Below are 25,659 nucleotides of genomic sequence, written 5' to 3'. Positions count from 1 at the left end.
ATGAGCTGTGGCCGTAATCTAGGCCCAGGATTGGGGGTAGGGAAATCCAGCGGTCATCATTAATCAACTATAAAGTCATGCATCAACAAATTTTATTGTATTAAATAAATTAAAAATTTTAGTATTTATTATCATGTATTATTAATTTTCAATAATAAATTTTATTCAAATAATTATATTTTTTAAAAAATAAAATTTACTAAATTTTAATAATGATGAATAACGATTATAACAGTGGTGCTAGCGATAGAAAAAAGAGAATCATGTGAATCAAAGAATTCTAACATTTAAATTACTCTCATCCAATTTCTATCTATCCAAAATTATTCAGTTGACCAGAAAGATTGTAAACCATATATCTCATGCTAAGAAAACAATAAAAAAAAAAAAAAATTAAACACTAATCATTGGAAAATAAATAAAATAAAATTGTGTGGAGAATTAAGATCGTTCCAATGGATTTTACATAGGATAGACATATGAGGATTACATTTTTATAGAAAGAAAAGAGATTAAAATTACTACAATTATTATATAATAAACTATAATAATTTAAATTTAATAATTTGACGGTTAAAAAATTGTAATTTTAATTGTATTAAAAACCTATTTTACTTTTTATTATATAGTTTTTTAATAAATTATTTAAATAAAATAAAATTTTAGTTTGATAATATTTTATACAGGTAATTCTAATAATTTTTGAATTGTTTTATATTTTATCATAATTAATATTTTTTTATAATAATTTTAGTTAACTATATATATTTATTCTATATAATTATTCACATCATATAAATAAAAATATATAACATTTATTAATTAGATTATAATAGATATAATTTTAAAAAGTTATAAAATTAATAAATTAATACTATTATGAAATAGTAAAAAAAAATTTCATAATATTTTATTATAGACTTATTTATATATTTATCTCACAATATAAATAAGTCACTATATCTATAATAATTTTGGTCTTTGATATTTTATAAAATGAGTAAATAAGTCATTATATCTATAATGTTTTTTTAAGAAGAGAAGTTAGTATTAGGCATTAAATTGGACGCTGATATTGCAATGGACTGAGACAGAATCTTGATTATTGGTTGAAGGAAAGGATGAGCTTCTGAAACTGATAATCAATGGAGCATTGAATTTAAAGGGACAACTTGCAAACAGTGAGTTAAAGTCCCAAAAAGAGATAAGCATACTGAAAACTGCAAGTTCAAGATTGCATCAATTTGGTAGAAAATCAGCCAATTTCAGTCAAAGTATCACATACAAAATTACAAAATTATAGCCAATTTCAGTCAATGAATTATAGTACTAACACGTCAAAGCAGAAGAGCCTCCTTCTTCTTCCAATAAATTATGGCCGTGCTCAAGCCAATCTATCTGACAATTTGGGACGTACAGCAGTATCGTGTCTGCATGTTTCAGACAAATCGGGGGCAAGGCAACCTTTGAGATTAGGGCAACATGCAAGTGCAAGAATCTTGAAAGATGGGAAGAATGTGATTGCTGATGCAGATGAAAAGATAAAAGAATTATCCTTGTCTAGTATATACTTCAGAGAATCAAATTGACTCAGATAGAGAGATTCCAGGGAAGGAAGACGGTGCAACGGCGGCCAGCTCCTTGTTTGGTGGGAATGGTTTCCTACATCGGCAAAGTCTATGGTGAGATTGGAAAATCCCCTTTCAAATTATTGGAATTGGGGAGTCCACTGAATTTCTTCATTATTAAAGTTTAGGTTTCAATATGCAAATAAATATAATTAGCAAATTCAATTTTGGTTATATAAAAGCTAAAACATAGAAAATTTGCAGCATGCTTTATACTTTATTTTTGGATGAATGATTATATTTACAGGTGTAAAGAAAATACAATACATTAAAAAAGAAAATCTGAAATTTACAGTTCATTGGCACATGTAAACATTAGCTAAACCAAGCCTTCAGAATCCAAATAATCTATTGAACTTCTAGCCAGCTAGATGACATCTAGCCAATGAACGAGCGGCTGAATTAAAATGTTCAGCTTTGGCTCCTCAGAATCTCCATGAAATTCCCTCATAATGAATGCATGTGTAACTTCAGCAAGACTAGCAAGTGATGAAATGGTAAGAATTCAGGGACAACCATCTCCCTTTCTAGTCCAGAAATGCTTCCAATAGTTTCTGGAAGGGGAAGACTTGAAGAATCAGAAAAAGAACCATCTCTCCACCATGATTCTTCTAATCAGAGGGATATGAAACAACAAAGCCTGACAGCTTCCAATTCTGAGGCATTAATTGCAGAGCGGTAATGAGCTGAAGCCCTTCTGGGGTTTTGGTGTGGCCTTGGAGAGCTTCCAATGAGGAGGAGTTCAACTAAATGGAACTCCAAGAATGAATGTCTGCTCCAAGTCAACATATCAGAAAAAGCATGCGATTCTTTGAGCCTATAAAATAAAAGCCGAGGCATATAAGAAAATGAAGAGGAAAGTACTTAAGGAGAGAGAGGAAGTTTGGATTCTTTTACCATCATGTTTCTATAAGAAGCATTCTGCTTTCTCAGTGGCAGTTCGCCATAAGTGAATAGCCCAGGACTTCTGATGGATGCACATCTCTATAATGATGACACTTGTGAAAAAGAAAAAAAAAGGAGCTCTTCAATTTGCTATCGTAAGAGATATTTGTCCACTCGGTGAAAAACTAAATCAATGGATATTTCATTACAGAATGCTGATTGTAACTTAAGCATAATGCTGGTGAGGAAAAGTTATAAAATGGTATTATACCTTTCAAAAATGTAAGAATTTCTGCTTCGTTCCCCCAGAGGGAGTTGTTGAGGTTCCAGTATCTGTTGAATGCCTACAAGGATTAGCACATGGATAGAGAGAGTATAAGCTTTCTGCTTTCCCATTGGTAGTTCCCACAAGTGAAATAGCTCACTACTTTTTATGGATGCTCACTAATGAAGACACTTGTGAAAAGAACAAGAAAAGAGCAGCTCTTAGATTTGCAACCTTAAACGATGTCTGTCCACTCAATGAAAGATTAAAAAAGTTAAGGATTCTTCCTCCCACACAACCAATGCATATTCTTTCAAAGCGAACTGAATTTGTAAGTATCATTACCATCTTCACCTGTAAATCTGTCAAAGAGTATTAGTTCTCTTCCAAAATCTTCTATATTGTTTTTAAACCACTATTCACAAGGTCATATGATATTTGTAATACCCGGCTAGAGACCGGCATCGGAATTCCTGTAGTCCGGTGGAATCTCGGGTGTCGGAACCCTCTAGAAGGGTAGTACATATGTTTTCTAAGATGTTTTAAGATGTTTTAATGTTTTAGAGAGTTAAAAGGATTGAGTTTTGAAAGAAAAGCAATTTGGGAGAAATGCACATGTTCGGCCGCCGAAGGTCACTTTCGGCCGCCGAACCTTGCATGGTTTAGGCGTCACGTTCGGCTGCTGAAGGTGGTCTGGCCAGCCACCTATAAAAGGGCCAAAGGTCGGTGATGGGGAGATATTTTCTCCTTCACCAGCAGCCAGAGGTGAGCCAAACCCTCTCCATGTTGACTTTTATGTTTTTCATGATTTTCATTAAATCTTTCAAGGTTTTGAAGAGTTTATGCATGTTTTGAAGGTTTTGAGCAAAATAACCAAGTTTTGAAGTTTGGAGCTTGGAGAGTAGATTTCTTCACAACTCCACGTTAGGATCCTTCATCCTCAAGTTCTTTAAGAGGTAAGTGAAGATCCTGAGCTTCTTTGATGATTTTTAAAGGTTTTATGGAAGTTTTATGGGTAGTATGCATGATTAGGTTAGATGAGGTTTATGTGGAGATGTTGTGTTTAAGTATGTTTAAGTGTTATGTGCTAAGTTTGTTTGGGGTTATAGGTTAGTTTTAGACCCCTTTGTGCATATACTTGAGTATATGCTAGTTGAGAGAAGTTGGTATGCATGTTGAGAGGAGTTGGGGAGAAGTTTGCATGAAGCAGAGCAAGTCTCTGCCCTTCGGGCAAGGCCAGGTTTGGCCGCCGAAGAGAGGTTCGGCCGCCGAACCCCTTGTGGAGGCAGTTTCGGCTGCCAAAGCTTGCTTCCGAAAATTTGGACTTTCGTCTCTGGAGGCAAGGTTCGGCCGCCGAAAGTGCCGCCGAAAGTTGAGTTTCGTCTCTGGACGAGACTTTCGGATGCCGAAGGAGGGTAAAGGGACTTTCGGCCGCCGAAAGTAGAGGTTCGGCCGCCGAAAGTGCATGAGTTTCGTCTCTGGACTGGACTTTCGGCCGCCGAACCTGCCGTCGAAAGTGCCCCGTCCAGCCTTATTTTGCATGCTTTATGTGGTTGTTTTAGGATCTTTTAGAGGGGTTTTGGGGAGTTTCTTAGAGTCGTTCTTATGTTAATTTGGTACCTCATATAAGTCCACCTGTGTAGGAACGGACCAGAGGAACCAGAGAGAGCAGCAGTGAGCACTGCTTCAGAACCTGCAGAGTTAGATTAGAGTCAGCCAAAGGTGAGTGGAACTAAACTTAACTATTTTAATATGGAAAATCACATACTTTTATCATGTTTCATGCATCATGATGATGTTATAGGTTGTTTGCATTAGAATTCACGAAGATGATGCATTGCATTATTCTGTGCTGATGAAATGATGATGATTCCGTGAGAGGAAGGACGCTTGCGTGAACTCTCTGGGGAAGAACGCTTGCGTGAACCCATACGGATGATGTAACAGACGTTGATATAACTGTGTTATGATGCATTCCATGAAAGCATAATTTTATCACTTGTTTTATAGTTCTGCTCACTGGGCTAGTATAGCTCATCCCTCTCCCTTAACCCCAGTTTTGCAGGTTCAGAGTCCAGAGCGAGGTTAGCAGGGTATAGAAGATCTGAAGATTATGTAATAGCTAGAATGGACATGTAATTGTAAAGAGATAATGATGATGTATAGTGTATAGATTGTGCTTGACTAGTAAGAAATGATGATATTCTGTTGTGTACATGATCACTTTTATAAAAATGTTTCATGGTATGCATGTGAAAACCAGGCTTAACACATGATGAGTTTAGCCCGCCTAGAGCTATGATGAGGGCTCTAGTAGGGGTTTATGGTGTAAAGTATAGTATGCACAGGTTAAGCCTTGGAAAAAGGAAGAAAAGATTTTAATTTTTACAGAAGATGTATGATCATGTATGAGTTTTCACAGGTACACAGAGGTCACAGTAGGCTTGCTACGGGTCCCGGCAGCCTTAAGCCGATCTGGATCCTAGCGCCGGTAATAGTTCGGTTTCCGGGCTGTTACAGAGTGGTATCAGAGCACGAGGTTCGTATGATCGGACCTATAGAGAAAGATGGGCTCTTTGAAGTTTAGTTGGTCAAGCACAATAGGAAAACATGTCCACTAGGATAGGATGTCAGTCCTGTCTACTTGATGATGATGTGAAATGCCATGATTCATGCATGTGCATTATATGATATGTGATGTATGCTTGAGGTTCATGTGTTTCACATGGACTATATGTGCTGATGTGTTATGTTATGTGTTGTTTTCAGAGAGTAAGATGCGAGGAACTCGTCGATCCACAAGATTGACTAGAGTCCCACCTGAAAGTGAGGGTACAGCTGCTCGTCCTCCTGCATTGCCAAGGGCAAGGAGACACAGGTCAAGCAGTGAGGGAACGTCACGAGACCCTAGAAGGTCTTCTGACGAGAGCAGAAGAGGAGTAGCTAGAGGAGGAAGATCAGAGGAAGTAAGAGAAGCTAGAGGTGTTGAACAGAGCAGAGATGCAAGCATGAGTGTGGGAAGGACGGAGGAAGGTATGGGGGAGTCCCAAGGAGGCGCACAGGCCTCAGGATATGGCTATCCACCCTTTTCACAGGACCCCGGGTATCCGATGGGAGGTACGTCGGATTACTCTAGCTTTGCCCCATATCCACCCTATATGCCTTACATGCCTTATCCTCCCTTTTATCCACCTTATTCCATGTACCCACCCCCACAATATCCAACAAGTTCAGCACAACCTGAACCAAGAGAAGCAGTACCTCCACCACCTCCACCACCTGAACCAGTAGCTCCAGTGGTTGTTGAAGCACAGCAGCCTAGTACCTCGGAGGGGAGTAAGGTGAAGATGACGGAGTATTTGAAGTTGGATGCTCCTAAGTTCAACACGGGAGATGATCCTTTTGAGTATCTAAGTGCGGTCAGGATGATCACAAGTGAGTTGGGAGCTGATGATCACAGGGCCATTGAAATGGCAGGGTTCACATTGAAGTGTAAGAAGGCCAGAGAATGGTTCAAGAGCTATGTGGACTCCAGAATAGACAACATGTCTTGGGAAGAGTTCGCCAATGAATTTGCTGGGTGGGCTTTTCCTGACAGTTCCAGGGAGATGAAGGTTGTAGAGTTCGAGCAGTTAAGGCAGACAGAGGAGATGTCAGTGGATGAATATACAGATAAGTTCCTGGAATTGTTACCCTATGTGGGTCAGGCATATGATACGGATCAGAAGAAGGCAAGGAGATATGCCACAAGACTCCACCCTAGGTATTTCTCCTTGATCCTTCCAGCAGAGAAGGAGAGCTTCCACTCTATTGTGGATGCAGCCAGGAAGATGGAGGCAAGTGCCATTTTACAGGGAACAGTTAAACAGCCTAAGGCACAGTCTTCAGGTTCCAAGTTGGAATCCTCCTCTCAGAGTACAACAGCTATGAGCAGCAAGAAGGGGATGAAGGCAAGAGGTAAAAGAGGAAAGTTCTGGAACAAGATTAGATCTGGTCTGGGAATGGGTAGCGGCACCAGCTCTGGCACGAGTAGTCAAGTATGTAAGAAGTGTGGAAAGCTACACAGAGGGGTTTGTCTGATGGGGACTACAGCCTGCTACAGATGTGGGCAAGAAGGACATATGGCACGGGAATATCCTCAGGCGACTTTGGTTGCACCGTCCCAGCAGATGACTTCGGGCAGTGTAGCACAGCCAGCAGCTTCAGCCATACCATAGAGCAGTGGCAGAGGCAGAGGAAGAGGGGCAGCCTCTTCATCAGGGATGGGTTCCCGAGGTGCAGGTCCGTCAGCCCCAGCACGGATTTTCACCATGACTCAACAGGAGGCAGACACGTCGAACACTGTGGTGTCAGGTAATCTCATCATTGGGTGTTCAGAGGTGTATGCTTTAATGGACCCCGGTGCTTCTCACTCTTTCATTGCTTCTAGAGCCGCAGAGAGGTTGGGTTTGATAGTCTCAGAGTTAGAGTGTCCTCTTTGGGTTAGTGGACCCAGATGTGACCCATCATTGGCAGAGTCAGTCTGTCAGTTCAGTCCAGTATGTATAGAGGGTAGATACCTTCCAGCCGACCTAGTGGTTCTAGAGTTGACAGATTTTGATGTCATTCTAGGGATGGATTGGTTATCTACGTTTGATGCTACCTTGAACTGCAGAGACAAGGTAGTGAGTTTCAGAGACCAGGATGGGTCAGAATGTGTCTTCAGAGGAGATAGGAGGGGGACACCTAAGGGTTTGATATCAGCCCTTCAGGCTCGCAGGTTGTTGAGGAGAGGATGTCAGGGGTTCATAGCTCATGTAAGAGAGCTAGACAAGCAAGTTAGGGAACCATCCACAGTACCAGTTGTTAGAGAATTCCCAGATGTGTTTCCTGAAGAGCTTCCAGGACTACCACCTGATAGGGAAATAGAGTTCGAGATTGAATTGATGCCTGGTACTAGGGATGTAAACGGGTAGGGTACCCGCGAAATTAAGATTACCCAAATCCGAACCCGATTATATATAAAATTTCTGAACCCGTTCCAAATCCGTTTAGTATTTTAATTTTATTACTCGTACCCGTTCCAAATCCGTTTAACAATACCCGCAAAATACCCGAACCCGACCGAACCCGATTTTTTTTAATTCAATTCAATGATAAAAAATCAAAAGCAAAATCCATCCAGTATCAAAGTAGTAGGGAAGTAAACGGATAAAAAATCAAAAGCAAAATCCATTCAGTATCAAAGCAGTGAACTGTTTCAGGAGAAGAGAAAGCAACGCATAATCAAATAGCAAACCTGAAGAGAGTTTCAGTCAAAGGAGATGTCGCTGATGCCGATTAGGGAGAGGCAAGTGCAATCGGAAGAGAGAAGGAGATGTCGTCGATGCCGACCGAGGAGAGAGAAGAGTTGTCTCGGAAGTGGGAGATGTCGCCACTGGAGTGAAAATATTTATCGTCGACTGGGATGTCGCTGGGAGATGTCACCGACTAGAGAGAGAAGGAGATAACGCTCTGACTGGAGAGAAGATTTATCATCGCTGGGAGAGAAAGGAGGCGTTGCCGATTTGAGCTGTCGACAGTCATCGTCAGTGAAATGGGGAGAGAGGGAAGGGAAACAGGGAGAGAGACGCCGACAGAGAGGAGAGAGAGAGAGCAATATGTAAAATGAAAAATGGGATGAGGGATTAGGGTTAGGTTAGTTTTGTTAGTATAGTTAATCGGGTTCGGGTAACGGGTATCCGATTACCTAATTCCGAACCCTACCCGAATCCGAAACGGGTAAAATTTTTCAAACCCGAACCCGCCCAAATCCGTTTTATAAAAACTCAAATCCGTCCTAATAGGATTTGGGCGGATCGGGTACCCGCGAAAACCCGCCCGCCTGACATCCCTACCTGGTACAAGACCGATCTCTATTCCTCCCTACAGGATGGCGCCAGCAGAGCTGAGAGAGTTGAAAGAACAGTTACAGGAGGTGGTAGACAAGGGTTTCATCCGCCCGAGTACCTCACCTTGGGGTGCTCCAGTACTGTTTGTCAGGAAGAAGGATGGATCTCTTAGACTTTGTATCGACTACAGGCAGTTGAACAAAGTCACTACCAAGAACAAGTATCCTCTACCCAGGATTGATGATCTATTCGACCAGCTGGCAGGAGCAGGTTGTTTCTCTAAGATAGATCTGAGATCCGGATACCATCAGTTGAAGATTAGGGAAAAGGATGTACCCAAGACAGCGTTCAGGACCAGATATGGGCATTATGAGTTCCTAGTGATGCCGTTTGGGTTGACTAACGCCCCTGCAGCATTCATAGATCTCATGAATAGAGTCTTCAGGGAGTACCTGGATCACTTTGTGATCGTCTTTATAGATGATATTCTAGTGTACTCCAGAGATGCAGAAGAGCATGCCCATCATCTGAGGATAGTCTTGCAGACTTTGAGAGAGCATGGCTTGTATGCCAAGTTCTCCAAGTGTGAGTTCTGGCTGAGGAGCATTTCCTTTTTGGGACATGTAGTATCAGATGAAGGTATAGCAGTGGATCCCAAGAAGGTAGAAGCAGTAGCCAACTGGCCTACACCCACTACAGTTACCGAGATCAAGAGTTTTTTGGGTTTGGCAGGCTATTATAGGAGGTTCGTTCAGGACTTCTCGAAGATAGCTGCTCCTATGACCAGACTGACCAGGAAGAATCAGAAGTACGTGTGGTCTGAGGAATGTGATGAAAGTTTTGAAGAGTTGAAGAGACGGTTGACTTCAGCACCGGTGTTAGCTCTGCCGATCAGTGATGAAGACTTCACAGTGTATTGTGATGCATCCCGAGTGGGATTAGGTTGTGTGTTGATGCAGAGAGACAGAGTGATAGCTTATGCTTCAAGACAGTTGAAGAAGCACGAGTTGAACTACCCGACACACGATCTGAAAATGGCAGTTGTTATCTTTGCACTTAAGATATGGAGGCATTACCTCTATGGGGTAAAATGTGAGATCTTTACAGATCATAAGAGTTTGCAACACATCTTGAGTCAAAGAGAGCTAAATTTGAGGCAGAGACGGTGGGTTGAATTGCTCAGTGATTATGATTGCAAGATCCAGTATCATCCGGGAAAAGCTAATGTTGTAGCTGATGTCTTAAGCCGGAAGTCACTAGGCAGTTTATCTCACATTACAGCGACGAGAAGACCGGTGGTGAAGGACTTTTACAGGCTTATAGATGAAGAGCTGCAGTTGGAGTTATCTGGTACGGGTGCTTTGATAGCACAGATGAGAGTTACACCCGTGTTTCTAGAGCAAGTGGCTCTGAAACAGCACGAGGACCCTGAGTTAGTGAAGATTGCCAGGACTGTTCAGTCTGGCAACAGTACGGAGTTCAGATTTGACAGTGAGGGGATTCTTCGGTACGGGAAGAGGTTATGTATACCAGATGACAGCAGTCTGAAGGAAGACATTATGAGGGAAGCTCATAATGCGAGGTATAATGTTCACCCTGGAGCCACCAAGATGTATCAAGACTTGAAGAGAGTGTATTGGTGGCCAGCTATGAAAAGAGAAGTGGCACAGTATGTGTCCGCCTGCGAAGTTTGTCAAAGGGTGAAGCTAGAACACCAGAAGCCGGCTGAAATGCTTAACCCACTGCCGATTCCAGAGTGGAAATGGGAGAACATAGCTATGGATTTTGTAGTGGGGTTACCGGCGACGTCCAACAGATTAGATTCCATCTGGGTGATAGTGGATAGACTGACTAAATCTGCTCACTTCATTCCAGTCAGGAGTAACTACTCTGTGGACAAGCTAGCGCAGGTGTATGTAGAAGAGATAGTGAGGCTGCATGGAGTTCCAGTCTCAATAGTATCAGACAGAGGACCACAGTTTATCTCCCGGTTTTGGCGGAGTCTGCAAGCTGAGATGGGCACCATATTAGATTTCAGCACTGCTTTCCATCCACAGACAGACGGTCAGTCAGAGAGGACCATCCAGACCATTGAAGACATGTTGAGAATGTGTGTGTTAGACTTTAGCGGTTCTTGGAGGCAGCATCTACCTCTGGTGGAGTTTGCCTACAATAACAGCCATCATGCTAGCATAGGGATGGCCCCTTATGAAGCTCTGTATGGAAGGAAGTGCCGAACACCTGTTTGCTGGGAAGAGGTAGGAGAGAAGGCTCTTGCAGGGCCAGAGTTAGTAGAAGTTACCAGCAGGTTGGTGCCTGTTATCAGAGAACGGATCAGGACAGCTGTTAGTAGACAGAAGAGCTATGCAGACGTCCGTAGGAAGCAGATAGAGTTCCAGGAGGGAGATATGGTATTGCTAAAGGTGTCTCCGATGAAAGGAGTGGTTCGCTTTGGGAAGAAGGGTAAACTAGCTCCACGATACATTGGTCCCTTTGAGATCCTGCAGAAGATCGGGAATGTGTCGTATAAGCTGGATTTGCCTGCATCTATGGAGAGAATTCACCCGGTGTTTCATGTTTCTATGTTGAGGAAGTTTGTGTCAGATCCGAGTAAGGTTCTCAGTGAGCCTGATGTAGAGATCCTAGGAGATCTCACCTATGTGGAACAGCCAGTACGGATTCTGGACACACAGATCAGAAAGCTGAGGAACAAAGAGACACCGATGGTGAAAGTCTTGTGGAACCACCATAATCTAGAGGAGTGCACCTGGGAGACACGGGAGTCTATGCTCCAGCAATACCCATATTTGTTTTAAGGTTAGTTTTCCCCTTTTCTATGTGCTTATGTGTTTAAATGTTTGAGGAACATTCGGGGACGAATGTTCTTAAGGGGGGGAGAATGTAATACCCGGCTAGAGACCGGCATCGGAATTCCTGTAGTCCAGTGGAATCTCGGGTGTCGGAACCCTCTAGAAGGGTAGTACATATGTTTTCTAAGATGTTTTAAGATGTTTTAATGTTTTAGAGAGTTAAAAGGATTGAGTTTTGAAAGAAAAGCAATTTGGGAGAAATGCACATGTTCGGCCGCCGAAGGTCACTTTCGGCCGCCGAACCTTGCATGGTTTAGGCGTCACGTTCGGCTGCCGAAGGTGGTCTGGCCAGCCACCTATAAAAGGGCCAAAGGTCGGTGATGGGGAGATATTTTCTCCTTCACCAGCAGCCAGAGGTGAGCCAAACCCTCTCCATGTTGACTTTTATGTTTTTCATGATTTTCATTAAATCTTTCAAGGTTTTGAAGAGTTTATGCATGTTTTGAAGGTTTTGAGCAAAATAACCAAGTTTTGAAGTTTGGAGCTTGGAGAGTAGATTTCTTCACAACTCCACGTTAGGATCCTTCATCCTCAGGTTCTTTAAGAGGTAAGTGAAGATCCTGAGCTTCTTTGATGATTTTTAAAGGTTTTATGGAAGTTTTATGGGTAGTATGCATGATTAGGTTAGATGAGGTTTATGTGGAGATGTTGTGTTTAAGTATGTTTAAGTGTTATGTGCTAAGTTTGTTTGGGGTTATAGGTTAGTTTTAGACCCCTTTGTGCATATACTTGAGTATATGCTAGTTGAGAGAAGTTGGTATGCATGTTGAGAGGAGTTGGGGAGAAGTTTGCATGAAGCAGAGCAAGTCTCTGTCCTTCGGGCAAGGCCAGGTTCGGCCGCCGAAGAGAGGTTCGGCCGCCGAACCCCTTGTGGAGGCAGTTTCGGCTGCCAAAGCTTGCTTCCGAAAATTTGGACTTTCGTCTCTGGAGGCAAGGTTCGGCCGCCGAAAGTTGAGTTTCGTCTCTGGACGAGACTTTCGGATGCCGAAGGTGCACCCGAAGGAGGGTAAAGGGACTTTCGGCCGCCGAAAGTAGAGGTTCGGCCGCCGAAAGTGCATGAGTTTCGTCTCTGGACGGGACTTTCGGCCGCCGAACCTGCCGCCGAAAGTGCCCTGTCCAGCCTTCTTTTGCATGCTTTATGTGGTTGTTTTAGGATCTTTTAGAGGGGTTTTGGGGAGTTTCTTAGAGTCGTTCTTATGTTAATTTGGTACCTCATATAAGTCCACCTGTGTAGGAACGGACCAGAGGAACCAGAGAGAGCAGCAGTGAGCACTGCTTCAGAACCTGCAGAGTTAGATCAGAGTCAGCCAAAGGTGAGTGGAACTAAACTTAACTATTTTAATATGGAAAATCACATACTTTTATCATGTTTCATGCATCATGATGATGTTATAGGTTGTTTGCATTAGAATTCACGAAGATGATGCATTGCATTATTCTGTGCTGATGAAATGATGATGATTCCGTGAGAGGAAGGACGCTTGCGTGAACTCTCTGGGGAAGAACGCTTGCGTGAACCCATACGGATGATGTAACAGACGTTGATATAACTGTGTTATGATGCATTCCATGAAAGCATAATTTTATCACTTGTTTTATAGTTCTGCTCACTGGGCTAGTATAGCTCATCCCTCTCCCTTAACCCCAGTTTTGCAGGTTCAGAGTCCAGAGCGAGGTTAGCAGGGTATAGAAGATCTGAAGATTATGTAATAGCTAGAATGGACATGTAATTGTAAAGAGATAATGATGATGTATAGTGTATAGATTGTGCTTGACTAGTAAGAAATGATGCTATTCTGTTGTGTACATGATCACTTTTATAAAAATGTTTCATGGTATGCATATGAAAACCAGGCTTAACACATGATGAGTTTAGCCCGCCTAGAGCTATGATGAGGGCTCTAGTAGGGGTTTATGGTGTAAAGTATAGTATGCACAGGTTAAGCCTTCGAAAAAGGAAGAAAAGATTTTAATTTTTACAGATGTATGATTATGTATGAGTTTTCACAGGTACACAGAGGTCACAGTAGGCTTGCTACGGGTCCCGACGGCCTTAAGCCGATCTGGATCCTAGCGCCAGTAATAGTTCGGTTTCCGAGCTGTTACAATATTTACCATTACCTATTCTGAAGCCATTTTTTGTCACGACAGCAGAACATTTCTCCACGGCTGAGCCAAAAGCTGCCTACTCTGAAAGAAGAACAAGTGAATTCACAGCATCGATTATTCCCTCCACTCCTACTCTAAGACACTTGGCATCCATCTCACTTTCAAAGAATCTAGGAATTCATGGAGCCACTATTTTATTCTCAAACAATTCAGGAGAGACCAAACCAGAAGATGCTTTGATAACTTTCAAAACATTCAAATTATTATAAAACAACAAATTAAACATGAGATCCAACCTTTGCTTAAAATCAATTGCATGCTTGGTAGCCTGCAAGGATTAACACATGAACATATTGCAATTAAATTCAGAAAATTCACTATCAGGATAGAACAATGATTGCAAATATACCAGGTATTAACATCCTTCCAGCCCTGCTTATATCACAGAACCTCACTTGTTGACTCTTGAAAGATACCAGTCCTTGAGGCTCCAGGATCTGCTGCTCTGATCCTAGACCTTGCTTCGAGTGGCTTGCTTCTCCATTCTCAAAGGAGTAGTGATGATGCAACGTAAGTTGCAGAGCAATTGACGTTTAGATACAGAATGCAAATTCCGATTGCTTCCAAAAGTGCAAAATTAATTGAAATGTCTATTCCAAGAGTTAATTCAAGTTATCCACATCCCTCCAGTCCTGCGTATAAGACAAAATAAAAAAGTTCATTGCTAAATTACGGCAATATTAAAAGAATAATAAAATATGGCAAAAATTTTTTAAAAAATATACAATCCCAAAATTCTGGTAAAGAGATAAGAACCTGTATAATAGTCAATGAGTCAATTACAACATCCAGAAATCATCTGTCACACCACAAAACTCATTTGCTTCTATTGCCTGCGGACATAATTCGTGTTCAGAATTTGAAGAATCACAATGCTCGGAGTTGTATAATCAATCAAAGTTCTATTAGCCATTCAGAAAATTAATTAGTGGGAAACAATTGAAATACCTCAAAAAACAAGTAAATCTAAAATATGAGACAAAATGGAACTTTCAACAAACATCTTCAACCAGACAATTTTACTACATAATTGAGGATAAAATATTCTTCAGATGTTAAAGGGTAGCAAGAAGGTGAAACTGTGAGAAAAATATAGCTCATAAGTGTGATTTACTGATAGAAATAACGTAGTATTTGATTTTGAAGTTTTGTTATCGACCTGTCATCATAAGAGCCATTCTAAAATTTGAAAAAGGTTGGTGGTGTAAAAGAGCAACATATATTCCAGCATCTCTGCATATAGAATCAGAAAAGTAAGTTAACTTTGATAGATAAGATGAAGACAGAACAAAGTAGCCTAATGGATAGAAGTATTTGTTTGAAAAAATTAGGTAGCTAAGGAGATGAAGCGAAGAAAGTCCTAACCTGTGAAAGCAGAGGACCTTCTTCTTACAATAAATACCGGCCCTCCTTTTGAATATCATTTCCATTTATATGGATATTTGGGATGTGAGAAATGTTGGGCCAATCTGCAGCCATATCGTGTCCGCATCTTTCAGACAAATGGGGGCAATGGCGAACACTCAATTGTTGTAAAGTAGTTATTAGATGCATTCCTCTTGGTAGCGATTCCAGTTTAGGGCAGTCAAGGATATATAGATTTTCGAGTGCTGTGAGGTTGCCTATCCAGTCAGGCAAAGCCCTCAAATTAGAACATTCGTAGATATTGAGACGTAGCAAGGTGGTAACATATTGAAGCTCCCTTGGTAGAGACACCAGATTTGGAAGATTATAGAGAGAGAGATCTCGGACACTAACAAGATATCTCCATTTGAATATGCCACGCTCATCCTCATCACTAATTTCCATTCAGTTGCTAAGCAATAGTTCCTCAAGGAAGCTGAGGTTCTGCATCCACTCTCCAGGTAGAGATGCTAGATTCTCAATACCCTGTAACCACAAAGTCTTTAATTTGGAAAAAGGAGAAGTAACTGAAGGAGAGGTTGATGGTACTCCAGAAGCCGTTGCAGACATCTGCAATGTATAATGCAATGGTCTTATGTGGGCATAGGCAAGATCAAGCTCCATGTCTAGTGATGGAAACATTGGCATCAAAGTCAGGTTAGGGCAATTTTTGATGGTTAATTTAGAAAGACAAGGAAATTGAGGCACCATCTTTGCTTCCATAAATGTTCTCTACCACCCTTTCAGATTACGGCAAAATTTGACTCTAAGAATCTTTAGAGATGGAAAGAATGTTGCTGCTGATGCAGATAAAGAAGAGAACAAATTTTCTTCATCTGATATGTACTCCAGAGAATCGAAATAGCTAAGATTGAGAATTTCCAGATAAGGCAGATTGTCCAATGGCGGCAAATGCTCACATTTTGGACATTTATATAAAGTAATATTGACGAGACTTGTGATAGAAGAAAGCCAATTTGAAAACCTCACACCTTCATAGCACACAACATCCAATTCTTTCAAGTTCGGGTGAGGGTGTAGGTTATCCAGCAACAACTCACTATTTCCACTATTGCTATCTACCTCGCCATCCCACCTTAATCTTAGGCAGAAAAGGTGTTTCTTTTCTTTGAGATTTACTAGGTTGGACTCCAAAGCTGCATTTTTCACATTTTCTAGTCCTTCAATGGAGATTTCACCTCTTAGCCGGTTTAAGCTATTCAACTCATTCAATGAGGAACATCTCCTTCCTTGATCACTTCCCACAACAAAATTTAACAAAGTCTGCAGATTTGTTAATCTCCCCAACCCCAATGGCATGAATTCAAGCCCACCACAACCTTTATTAATAAGTTGTCTGAGACAAATCAACTTCCTCATGTCTGTAGGTAATTCTTTAAGACCCCAACATTCCCATAGTATTAGAGTTTGCAAATTATACAAGCCGCAAATGCAGTTTGGAAGTGAACTGATTTCAGTATTTCTAAACAATTCAAGGTACCTCAGGTGTTTCAACTTTCCAATTGAATCTGGCAATCCATTGATATTCCATCCAAAACTCAAAGCACGTATGCTCCTACAATTTGAAAAGAGACTATCTAAATTCAACCTTAATCCATCACCAGAATATGGATAATACAGTGTCCTCAGTCCTTTATTTTTTAGCTGCGTAAAGCATTCCTCAAAAGACAAATTTCCAGAAAACACATGTTGGACTCTATTAGGAATATGTTTAGCATTATCATTACCTACAAAACAACTATCCCCTGCTATTGACTGAGCAAGGTCATGCATTTTATAACAATACTCATCCTTTTGGAAAAATGACCTAAATAACAATTCATTGAAGTATCCTTCCCCAATCTCCTCTGCATTTTCATTTTCACTTTGACCCCGAGACTGAACATAGCCTTGTGCCATCCACAACTGAATTAATCTATCCTTAACGAACGCATAATCTTTTGGAAACATTGCGCAGTCTGCAAAACACTGCTTTAAATGGTATGGTAAGACATCATAACTCAATTCCAACACTTGACTAATATCACCATCACTCTCGAAGACCTTCCACAACTCATTTTCTAGGACAGACAACCATTCACTTGCACTATTTCTTACTTGCATTATGCCTCCTATAGCTCTAATTGCAAGTGGAACTCCTTTGCATTTCTTTGCAATTTCTTTCCCAATTTCTATTAGATTTGAATTCACTCTTCCTGTTCCCTCTCTAAATGCTAGCTTCTCAAATAGATCCCATGATTGATCTTCAGTTAGACCCTGTAAAGGGTATGGAGAGTCTACACCCATAGCTAAAGCAACCCTCTTACTACGAGTAGTTACTAAAATTCTACTCCCTGTGGCACCAACCATCAAATATTTCCTCAATTGACTCCAAATCCTATCGTTTACATTCCACACATCATCCAACACCAGCAAGTACTTTTTGCCTTCTAAACATTGTCTAAGGCGAATTTGTAACGGTTCCTAAGACAAGTTGTCAACTTCATTATTGCCTGCACTTTTAAGGATAAGTTTAACTAGCGTTTCAACATTTGACTCCTCAGAAACACATACCCATAACTTCAAATCAAAATAATTCACCACTTTCTCATCATTAAACACTAATTGGGCAAGTGCAGTCTTTCCTAAGCCACCAAACCCTACAATTGCAACTACAGAAATATTGCTTTGATTGACTGGACACATCAATGATTCTATGACCTTCTCCTTATCTTCATCTCTTCCTATAATTTCTGATTTCAATACAAAGGAGTCTGTCTCCCTCCAACTATTCTTTATTCCCATACATACTCCAGCTTCCTTCCTAATTATAAAGCCAAAGTCAGACATTTCTTTGGCGATTTCATCCAGCCTCTCTCTAATATCTTTAATACTATGACCCATCTTGAAACGAAATGCAATTTGATTGGATGAAGAAAAGAAGTCGCATACCTTCCTAACTATTCTTCCCTCACCTTGAACCTTTCTTCGCAACCCTTCAGTTGCTACGTCATCCAGCAAATCATCTGCATCATAAACAACCTCTTTAAGCCTCCTTATCCAGTCCTTCACTGCACGACTTTCCTCTTGTTTCTCCTCAGCATCTGCAAGTATTGCTTTGATGGTGGAGAGAGTGGTTTGAAGCTTCCTAAGATCATTTTTAAAGCCATACACCAAATTAATTTCTTCAGAAGCAATTGAGGCCAACTTTGTTAATAAGTTTTCCGCAATGCTAAATGGGATTTGTTCAGCCATCTATAGAAGGATAACGACTGAAAATAGGGCAAGATGAAAAGAAAGAAAGTAAAGGGAAAACTTGTGGGTTTGTGAGAGATGATGCAATCCATAATTAATGAGCCAATATATAAGGTGTGGAAGAGAGCATTACATTCTCTAAGGAGAAGAAGCCAAGTAGTTTTCCCCAGTTTTTATGCAAAACAAAAGGTAGAAGCAATCAATAAGATCAATAGAGCATTACATTCTCTAAGGAGAAGAAGCAAAGTAGTTAGTTTTCCCCAGTTTTTATGCAAAACAAAAGGTAGAAGGAATGAATATGTAGAAAGAAGTTATCATTTGCCTATCTGTGGAGTTATTTCCTAGAGAAATTAAATGTTAAACTAAAGTTATGTTATATACATAAGTTCCTTGACAATTTTTCTTCCTGAATTTCAAGAAGCATTTTGATATGATTTGTTTTATAAGATCATGACAATTTTTTATCTTAATTATTTATTAGTGTGACTCAAATTCAAAACATCATAGGCTTCAAGATGATTCATATATCCCTTAGCGAAAACTTATTGGCATTTAATTTTCTTAGATGTGCAAGTATTTTATCTTTTTGTAAAAGAGATAACACATATAAGAAGCAATGGAAAGCTTGTTCTTTCTTTTCCTTATGTTCTTCCTTATAGGTGGGATCGGATGAGTTGGAGGGCAAGAATACTTGGGGAGCTTTTATTCCAGTATAAAACAAAAGGAAGCATTAGAAAAAATATGAATTGAGGTCGACGCAGAAGGTTGAGAGCCGCATGAGAGCTGCTGATTTGGAATGAAATTGTATTTTGGTCTTTGACATTTTATAAAATGAGTAAATAAGTCATTATATTTATAATAAATTTTTTATCAAGACCCATTAGTATTAGGCATTAAATTGGACGCTGATATTGCAATGAAAATTCTGAAAACTGCAAGTTCAAGATTGCATCATTTTGGTAGAAAATCAGAAAGAAAATGAATTACAGCCAATTTCAGTCAAAATATCATATACAAAATTACAAAATTATAGCCAATTTCAGTCAATGAATTATAGTACTAACAGGTCAAAGCAGAAGAGCCTCCTCCTTCCAATAAATTATGGCCGTGCTCGTGCCAATCTATCGTGTCTGCATCTTTCAGACAAATTGGGGGCAAGGCAACCTTTGAGATTAGGGCAACATGCAAGTGCAAGAATCTTAAAAGATGGGAAGAATGTGATCGCTGATGCTGATGAAAAAGATATAAGAATTACCCTTGTCTAATATATACACCAGAGAATCAAATTGACTAAGAGAGATTTCAGGGAAGGGAGATGGCCGCATTGTTTGGTGGGAATGGTTTCCTACATCGGCAAAATAGAGAAATTGAGAAGGATATATAATTAGCTAGTCGGAAATTATTAAATTATTTAAATTATTTTTGTTTTGAAATCAGGATTGGGTCTAGATTAAATGTGTGAGTGCTTAAATTAACTATTTTTAATAAGTATAAAATGGATAAAAAAAATTATTTATATCAATTTTAGCATACTGTTATAGTATTACACTAGCATTTATTTAAAAAATAACATACAAAGAACCAATTAACATAATTAAAAACATTTATAATTGTGATGGCTACGTTTTGAACGACTGATATTACCTAAAGAAGTTTTATAATACATAAAATAATTTTTTATTTTAAAGTTTAGGTTTCAATATGCAAATAAATATAATTAGCAAATTCAATTTTGGTTAATATAAAAGCTAAAACATAGAAAATTTGCAGCATGCTTTATAATTTATTTTTGGATGAATGATTATATTTAGAGGTGTAAAGAAAATACAATACATTAAAAAAGAAAATCTGAAATTTACAGTAGCTAAACCAAGCCTTCAGAATTGAACTTCTAGCCAGCTAGATGACATCTAGCCAATGAACGATTGGCGGAATTAAAATGTTCAGCTTTGGCTCTACAGAATCTCCATGAAATTCCCTCATAATAAATGCATGTGTAACTTCACCAAGACTAGCAAGTGATGAAATGGTAAGAATTCAGGGACAACCATCTCCCTTCCTAGTCCAGAAATGCTTCAAATAGTTCCAGGATCTGTTAATTGCCTACAAGGATTAGCACATGGATAGAGAGAGTATAAGCTTTCTGCTTTCTCATTGGTAGTTGCCACAAGTGAAATAGCTCACTACTTTTTATGGATGCTCACTAATGAAGACACTTGTGAAAAGAACAAGAAAAGAGCAGCTCTTAGATTTGCAACCTTAAACGATGTCTGTCCACTCGATGAAAGATTAAAAAAGTCAAGGATTCTTCCTCCCACACAACCAATGCATATTCTTTCAAAGCGAACTGAATTTGCAAGTATCATTAGCATCTTCACCTGTAAATCTGTCAAAGAGTATTAGTTCTATTCCAAAATATTCTAAATTGTTTTTAAACCACTATTCACAAGGTCATATGATATTCACCATTGCCTATTCTGAAGCCATTTTATGTCACGACAGCAGAACATTTCTCCACGGCTGAGCCAAAAGCTGCCTACTCTGAAAGAAGAACAAGTGAATTCACAGCACCGATTATTCCCTCCACTCCTCCTCTAAGACACTTGGCATCCATCTCACTTTCAAAGAATCTAGGAATTCATGGAGCCACTATTTTATTCTCATACAATTTAGGAGAGACCAAACCAGAAGATGCTTTGATAACTTTCAAAACATTCAAATTATTATAAAACAACAAATTAAACGTGAGATCCAACCTTTGCTTAAAATCAATTGCATGCTTGGTAGCCTGCAAGGATTAACACATGAACATATTGCAATTAAATTCAGAAAATTCACTATCAGGATAGAACAATGATTGCAAATATACCAGGTATTAAAATCCTTCCAACCCTGCTTATATCACAGAACCACACTTGTTGACTCTTGAAAGATACCAGTCCTTGAGGCTCCAGGATCTGCTGCTCTGATCCTAGACCTTGCTTTGAGTGGCTTGCTTCTCCATTCTCAAAGGAGTAGCGACGATGCAACGTAAGTTGCAGAGCAATTGACTTTTAGATACAGAATGCAAATTCCCATTGCTTCCAATGTGATTTACTGATAGAAATAACATAGTCTTTGATTTTTTAGTTTTGTTATCCACCTGTCATCATAAGAGCCATTCTAAAATTTGAAAAAGGTTGGCGGCATATAAGAGCAACATATATTCCAGCATCTCTGCATATAGAATCAGAAAAGTAAGTTAACTTAAATTAAGGTGAAGACAGAATGGAGTAGCCTACTGGATAGAAGTATTTGTTTGAAAAAAATTAGGTGATTTCATTTAAAATAAAATATATATATATATATAAAAAAATAAAAAAAAGGGATGAAGCGAAGAAAGTCCTAACCTGTGAAAGCAGAGGATCCTTCTTCTTACAGTAAATACCGGCCCTCCTTTTGAATATCATTTCCATTTATGCGGATATTTGGGATGTGAGAAATGTTGGGCCAATCTGCAGCCGTATCGTGTCCGCATCTTTCAGACAAATGGGCGCAACGGCGAACACTAAATTGTTGTAAAGTAGTTATTTGATGCATTCCTCTTGGTAGCGATTCCAGTTTAGGGCAGCCATCGATATGTAGATTTTCGAGTGCTGTGAGGTTGCCTATCCAGTCAGGCAAAGCCCTCAAATTAGAACAGTCGTAGATAGTGAGACGTTGCAAGGTGGTAACATATTGAAGCTCCCTTGGTAGAGACACCAGATTTGAAAGATTATAGAGAGAGAGATCTCGGAGACTAACAAGATATCTCCATTTGAATATGCCACGCTCATCCTCATCACTAATTTCCATGCAGTTGCTAAGAAATAGTTCCTCAAGGAAGCTGAGGTTCTGCATCCACTCTCCAGGTAGAGATGCTAGATTCTCAAAACCCTGCAACCACAAAGTCTTTAATTTGGAAAAAGGAGAAGTAACTAAAGAAGAGGTTGATGGTACTCCAGAAGCCGTTGCAGACATCTGCAATGTATAATGCAATGGTCTTATGTGGGCATAGGCAAGATGAAGCTCCATGTCTAGTGATGGAAACGTTGGCATCACAGTCAGGTTACGGCAATTCGCGATGGTTAATTTAGAAAGACAAGGAAATTGAGGCACCATCTTTGCTTCCATACATGTTCTCCACCACCCTTTCAAATTAGGGCAAACTTCGAGTTTAAGAATCTTTAGAGATGGAAAGAATGTTATTGTTGATGCAGATAAAGAAGAGAATAAATTATCTTCATCTGATATGTACTCCAGAGAATCGAAATAGCTAAGATTGAGAATTTCCAGATAAGGCAGATTGTCCAATGGCGGCAAATGCTCACATTTTGGACATTTATATAAAGTAATATTGACGAGATTTGTGATAGAAGAAAGCCAATTTGAAAACCTCACACCTTTATAGCACACAACATTCAATTCTTTCAAGTTCGGGTGAGGGTGTAGGTTATCCAACAACAACTCACTATTCCCACTATTGCTATCTCCCTTGCCAACCCACCTTAATCTTAAGCAGAGAAGGTATTTCTTTTCCTTGAGATTTACTCGGCTGGACTCCAAAGCTGCATTTTTCACATTTTCTAGTCCTTTAATGCAGATTTCACCTCGTAGCCGGTTTAAGCTATTCAACTCATTCAATGAGGAACATCTCCTTCCTTGATCACTTCCCACAACAAAAGTTGACAAAGTCTGCAGATTTGTCAATCTCCCCAACCCCAATGGCATGAATTCAAGGCTACTACAACCCTTATTAATAAGTTGTCCGAGACAAATCAATTTCCTCATGTCTGTAGGTAATTCTTTAAGAACCCGACATTCCCAGAGTATTAGAGTTTGCAAATTATACAAGCTGCAAATGCAGTCTGGAAGTGAACTGATTTTAGTATTTCTAAACAATTCAAGGTACCTCAGGTGTTTCAACTTTCCAATTGAATCTGGCAATCCATTGATATCACTTTCAAATCTCAAAGCACGTATGCTCCTACAATTTAAAAAAATATTATCTAAATTCAAGCTCAATCCATCACCAAAATATGGATAATACAGTGTCCTCAGTCCTTTATTTTTTAGCTGCCTGAAGCATTCCTCAAAAGACAAATTTCCAGAGAACACATGTTGGACTCTATCAGGAATATGTTTAGTATTATCACCAACTGCAAAACAACTATCCCCTGCTATTGACTGTGCAAGGTCATGGATAAGGTCATGCATTTTATAACAATACTCATCCTTTTGGAAAAATGACCTAAATAACAATTCATTGAAGTATCCTTCCCCAATCTCCTCTGCATTTTCATTTTCACTTTGACCCTGAGACTGAACATAGCCTTGTGCCATCCACAACTGAATTAATCTATCCTTACCAAAATGATAATCTTTTGGAAACATTGCGCAGTATGCAAAACACTGCTTTAAATGGTACGGTAAGACATCATAACTCAATTTCAACACTTGACTAATATCACCATCACTCTCGAAGACCTTCCACAACTCATTTTCTAGGACAGACAACCATTCACTTTCACTACTTCTTAGTTGCATTATGCCTCCTATAGCTTTAATTGCAAGTGGAACTCCTCTGCATTTCTTTGCCATTTCTTTTCCAATTTCTATTAGATTTGAATTCACTCTTCCTGTTTCCTCTGTAAATGCTAGCTTCTCAAATAGCTCCCATGATTGATCTTCAGTTAGACCCTGTAAAGGGTATGGAGAGTCTACACCCATAGCTAAAGCAACCCCCTTACTACGACTAGTTACTAAAATTCTACTCCCTATGGCACCAACCATCAAATATTTCCTCAAGTGACTCCAAATCCTATTGTTTACATTCCACACATCATCCAACACCAACAAGTACTTTTTGCCTTCTAAACATTGTCTAAGGCGAATCTGTAACTGTTCCAAAGACAAGTTGGGCACTTCATTATTGCTTGCACTTTTAAGGATGAGTTTAACTAGTGTTTCAACATTTGACTCCTCAGAAACACATACCCATAACTTCAAATCAAAATAATTCACCACTTTCTCATCATTAAACACTAATTGGGCAAGTGCAGTCTTTCCTAAGCCACCAAACCCTATAATTGCAACTACAGAAATATTGGTTTGATTGACTGGACACATCAATGATTCTATGATCCTCTCCTTATCATCATCTCTTCCTATAATTTCTGATTTCAATACAAAGGAGTCCGTCTCCCTCCAACTATTCTTCATTCCCATAGATACTCCAACTTCCTTCCTAATTATAAAGCCAAAGTCGGACATTTCTTTGGCCACTTCATCTAACCTCTCTCTAATATCTTTAATTCTATGACCCATCTTGAAACGAAATGCAATTTGATTTGAGGAAGAAAAGAAGTCGCATACCTTCCTAACCATTCTTCCCTCACCTTCAACCTTCCTTCTCAAACCTTCAGTTGCAAAATCATCGAACAAGTCATCTGCATCATAGACAACCTCTCTAAGCCTCCTTACCCAGTTCTTCACTGCAAGGCTCTCCTCTTGCTTCTCCTCAGCATCCACAAGTATTGCTTTGATGGTGGAGAGAGTAGTTTGAAGCTTCCTAAGATCCTTTTTGAAGCCATACACCAAACTAACTTCTTCAGAAGCAATTGAGGCCAACTTTGTTAGTAAGTTTTCCGCAATGCTGAATGGGATTTGTTCAGCCATCGATAGAAAGAAAAGAACTGAAAATGGGCAAGATGAAAATGAAGAAATTAAAGGAAAATTTCAGGATTTGTGAGAGATGATGCAGTCCATAATTAATGATCCAGTATATATAAAGGTGTGGAAGAAAGCATTACATTCTTCAAGTAGTAAAAGCAAACTATTTTGATTCCTTAAGGTAGAAGCAATGAATAACATATAAAGTTATGCTTTGCCTATTGGAGTAATGACACGTGTACCATAACTTATATCTATCAAGATAATAATAGAGTTGATATAATTTTAAAATAAAATTAATTTAATATAATTTAAAAATTATAGTGGATAAACTTTATCACATTTTTTAATTTAAGTTAAATAAAAAAGTCAATTAAATTTAAGAAATAAAATAATCTATCTAATATAAAAATAACAAAAATATTTATATAAATTTGAGTGTAGTTCTTCAGACATTGAATTATATTATAAAATTATATAAAATAAATTAATATTTAATTAAATAATTTATCTTTCAATTTATACATTGTGAAAGTTTAATTCTCAATAAATAGTGCTAAAATTTAATAATATTATAAATATTTATTTTTAAATAACTTTATACGTAAAAGTCGATTAATTTG

General features: G+C 39.1%; 1 protein-coding gene across 1 annotated transcript; it reads right to left on the bottom strand.

Annotated features, from left to right (window-relative positions):
* Nucleotides 1-1,818: 1,818 nt before the first annotated feature.
* LOC110624742 lies at nt 1,819-25,169 on the bottom strand. Its single transcript, XM_043960748.1, has 15 exons — nt 21,764-25,169; nt 21,283-21,396; nt 21,027-21,134; nt 20,551-20,724; nt 17,666-18,346; nt 15,844-17,575; nt 15,577-15,661; nt 15,102-15,485; nt 14,847-14,923; nt 14,444-14,520; nt 13,634-14,319; nt 3,013-3,140; nt 2,785-2,857; nt 2,526-2,626; nt 1,819-2,445 (listed from the first exon to the last, which is right to left on the bottom strand). The coding sequence occupies exons 1-10, from the start codon at nt 25,040-25,042 to the stop codon at nt 14,504-14,506; spliced, it is 6,651 nt and encodes a 2,216-aa protein (XP_043816683.1). The 5' UTR covers nt 25,043-25,169; the 3' UTR covers nt 1,819-2,445; nt 2,526-2,626; nt 2,785-2,857; nt 3,013-3,140; nt 13,634-14,319; nt 14,444-14,503.
* Between the last annotated feature and the right edge of the window lie 490 nt (nt 25,170-25,659).

Source organism: Manihot esculenta, chromosome 10 (genome assembly GCF_001659605.2).
Source record: "Manihot esculenta cultivar AM560-2 chromosome 10, M.esculenta_v8, whole genome shotgun sequence".
Classification (NCBI taxonomy): Eukaryota; Viridiplantae; Streptophyta; class Magnoliopsida; order Malpighiales; family Euphorbiaceae; genus Manihot; species Manihot esculenta.
This window is presented reverse-complemented; position numbering and strand designations above follow the sequence as displayed.

Bases quoted from the DNA above. Each gene is read 5' to 3' on its own strand.
- LOC110624742 (XM_043960748.1), bottom strand. From the start codon at position 25,042: ATGGCTGAACAAATCCCATTCAGCATTGCGGAAAACTTACTAACAAAG. The intron at 15,662-15,843 runs GTAATCTGAAAG...TATACATTGCAG, and splicing joins TCTTAGAGTCAAATTTTGCC to ATGTCTGCAACGGCTTCTGG. The intron at 15,486-15,576 runs GTATTGAGAATC...AATGGAAATTAG, and splicing joins AAAGACTTTGTGGTTACAGG to TGATGAGGATGAGCGTGGCA.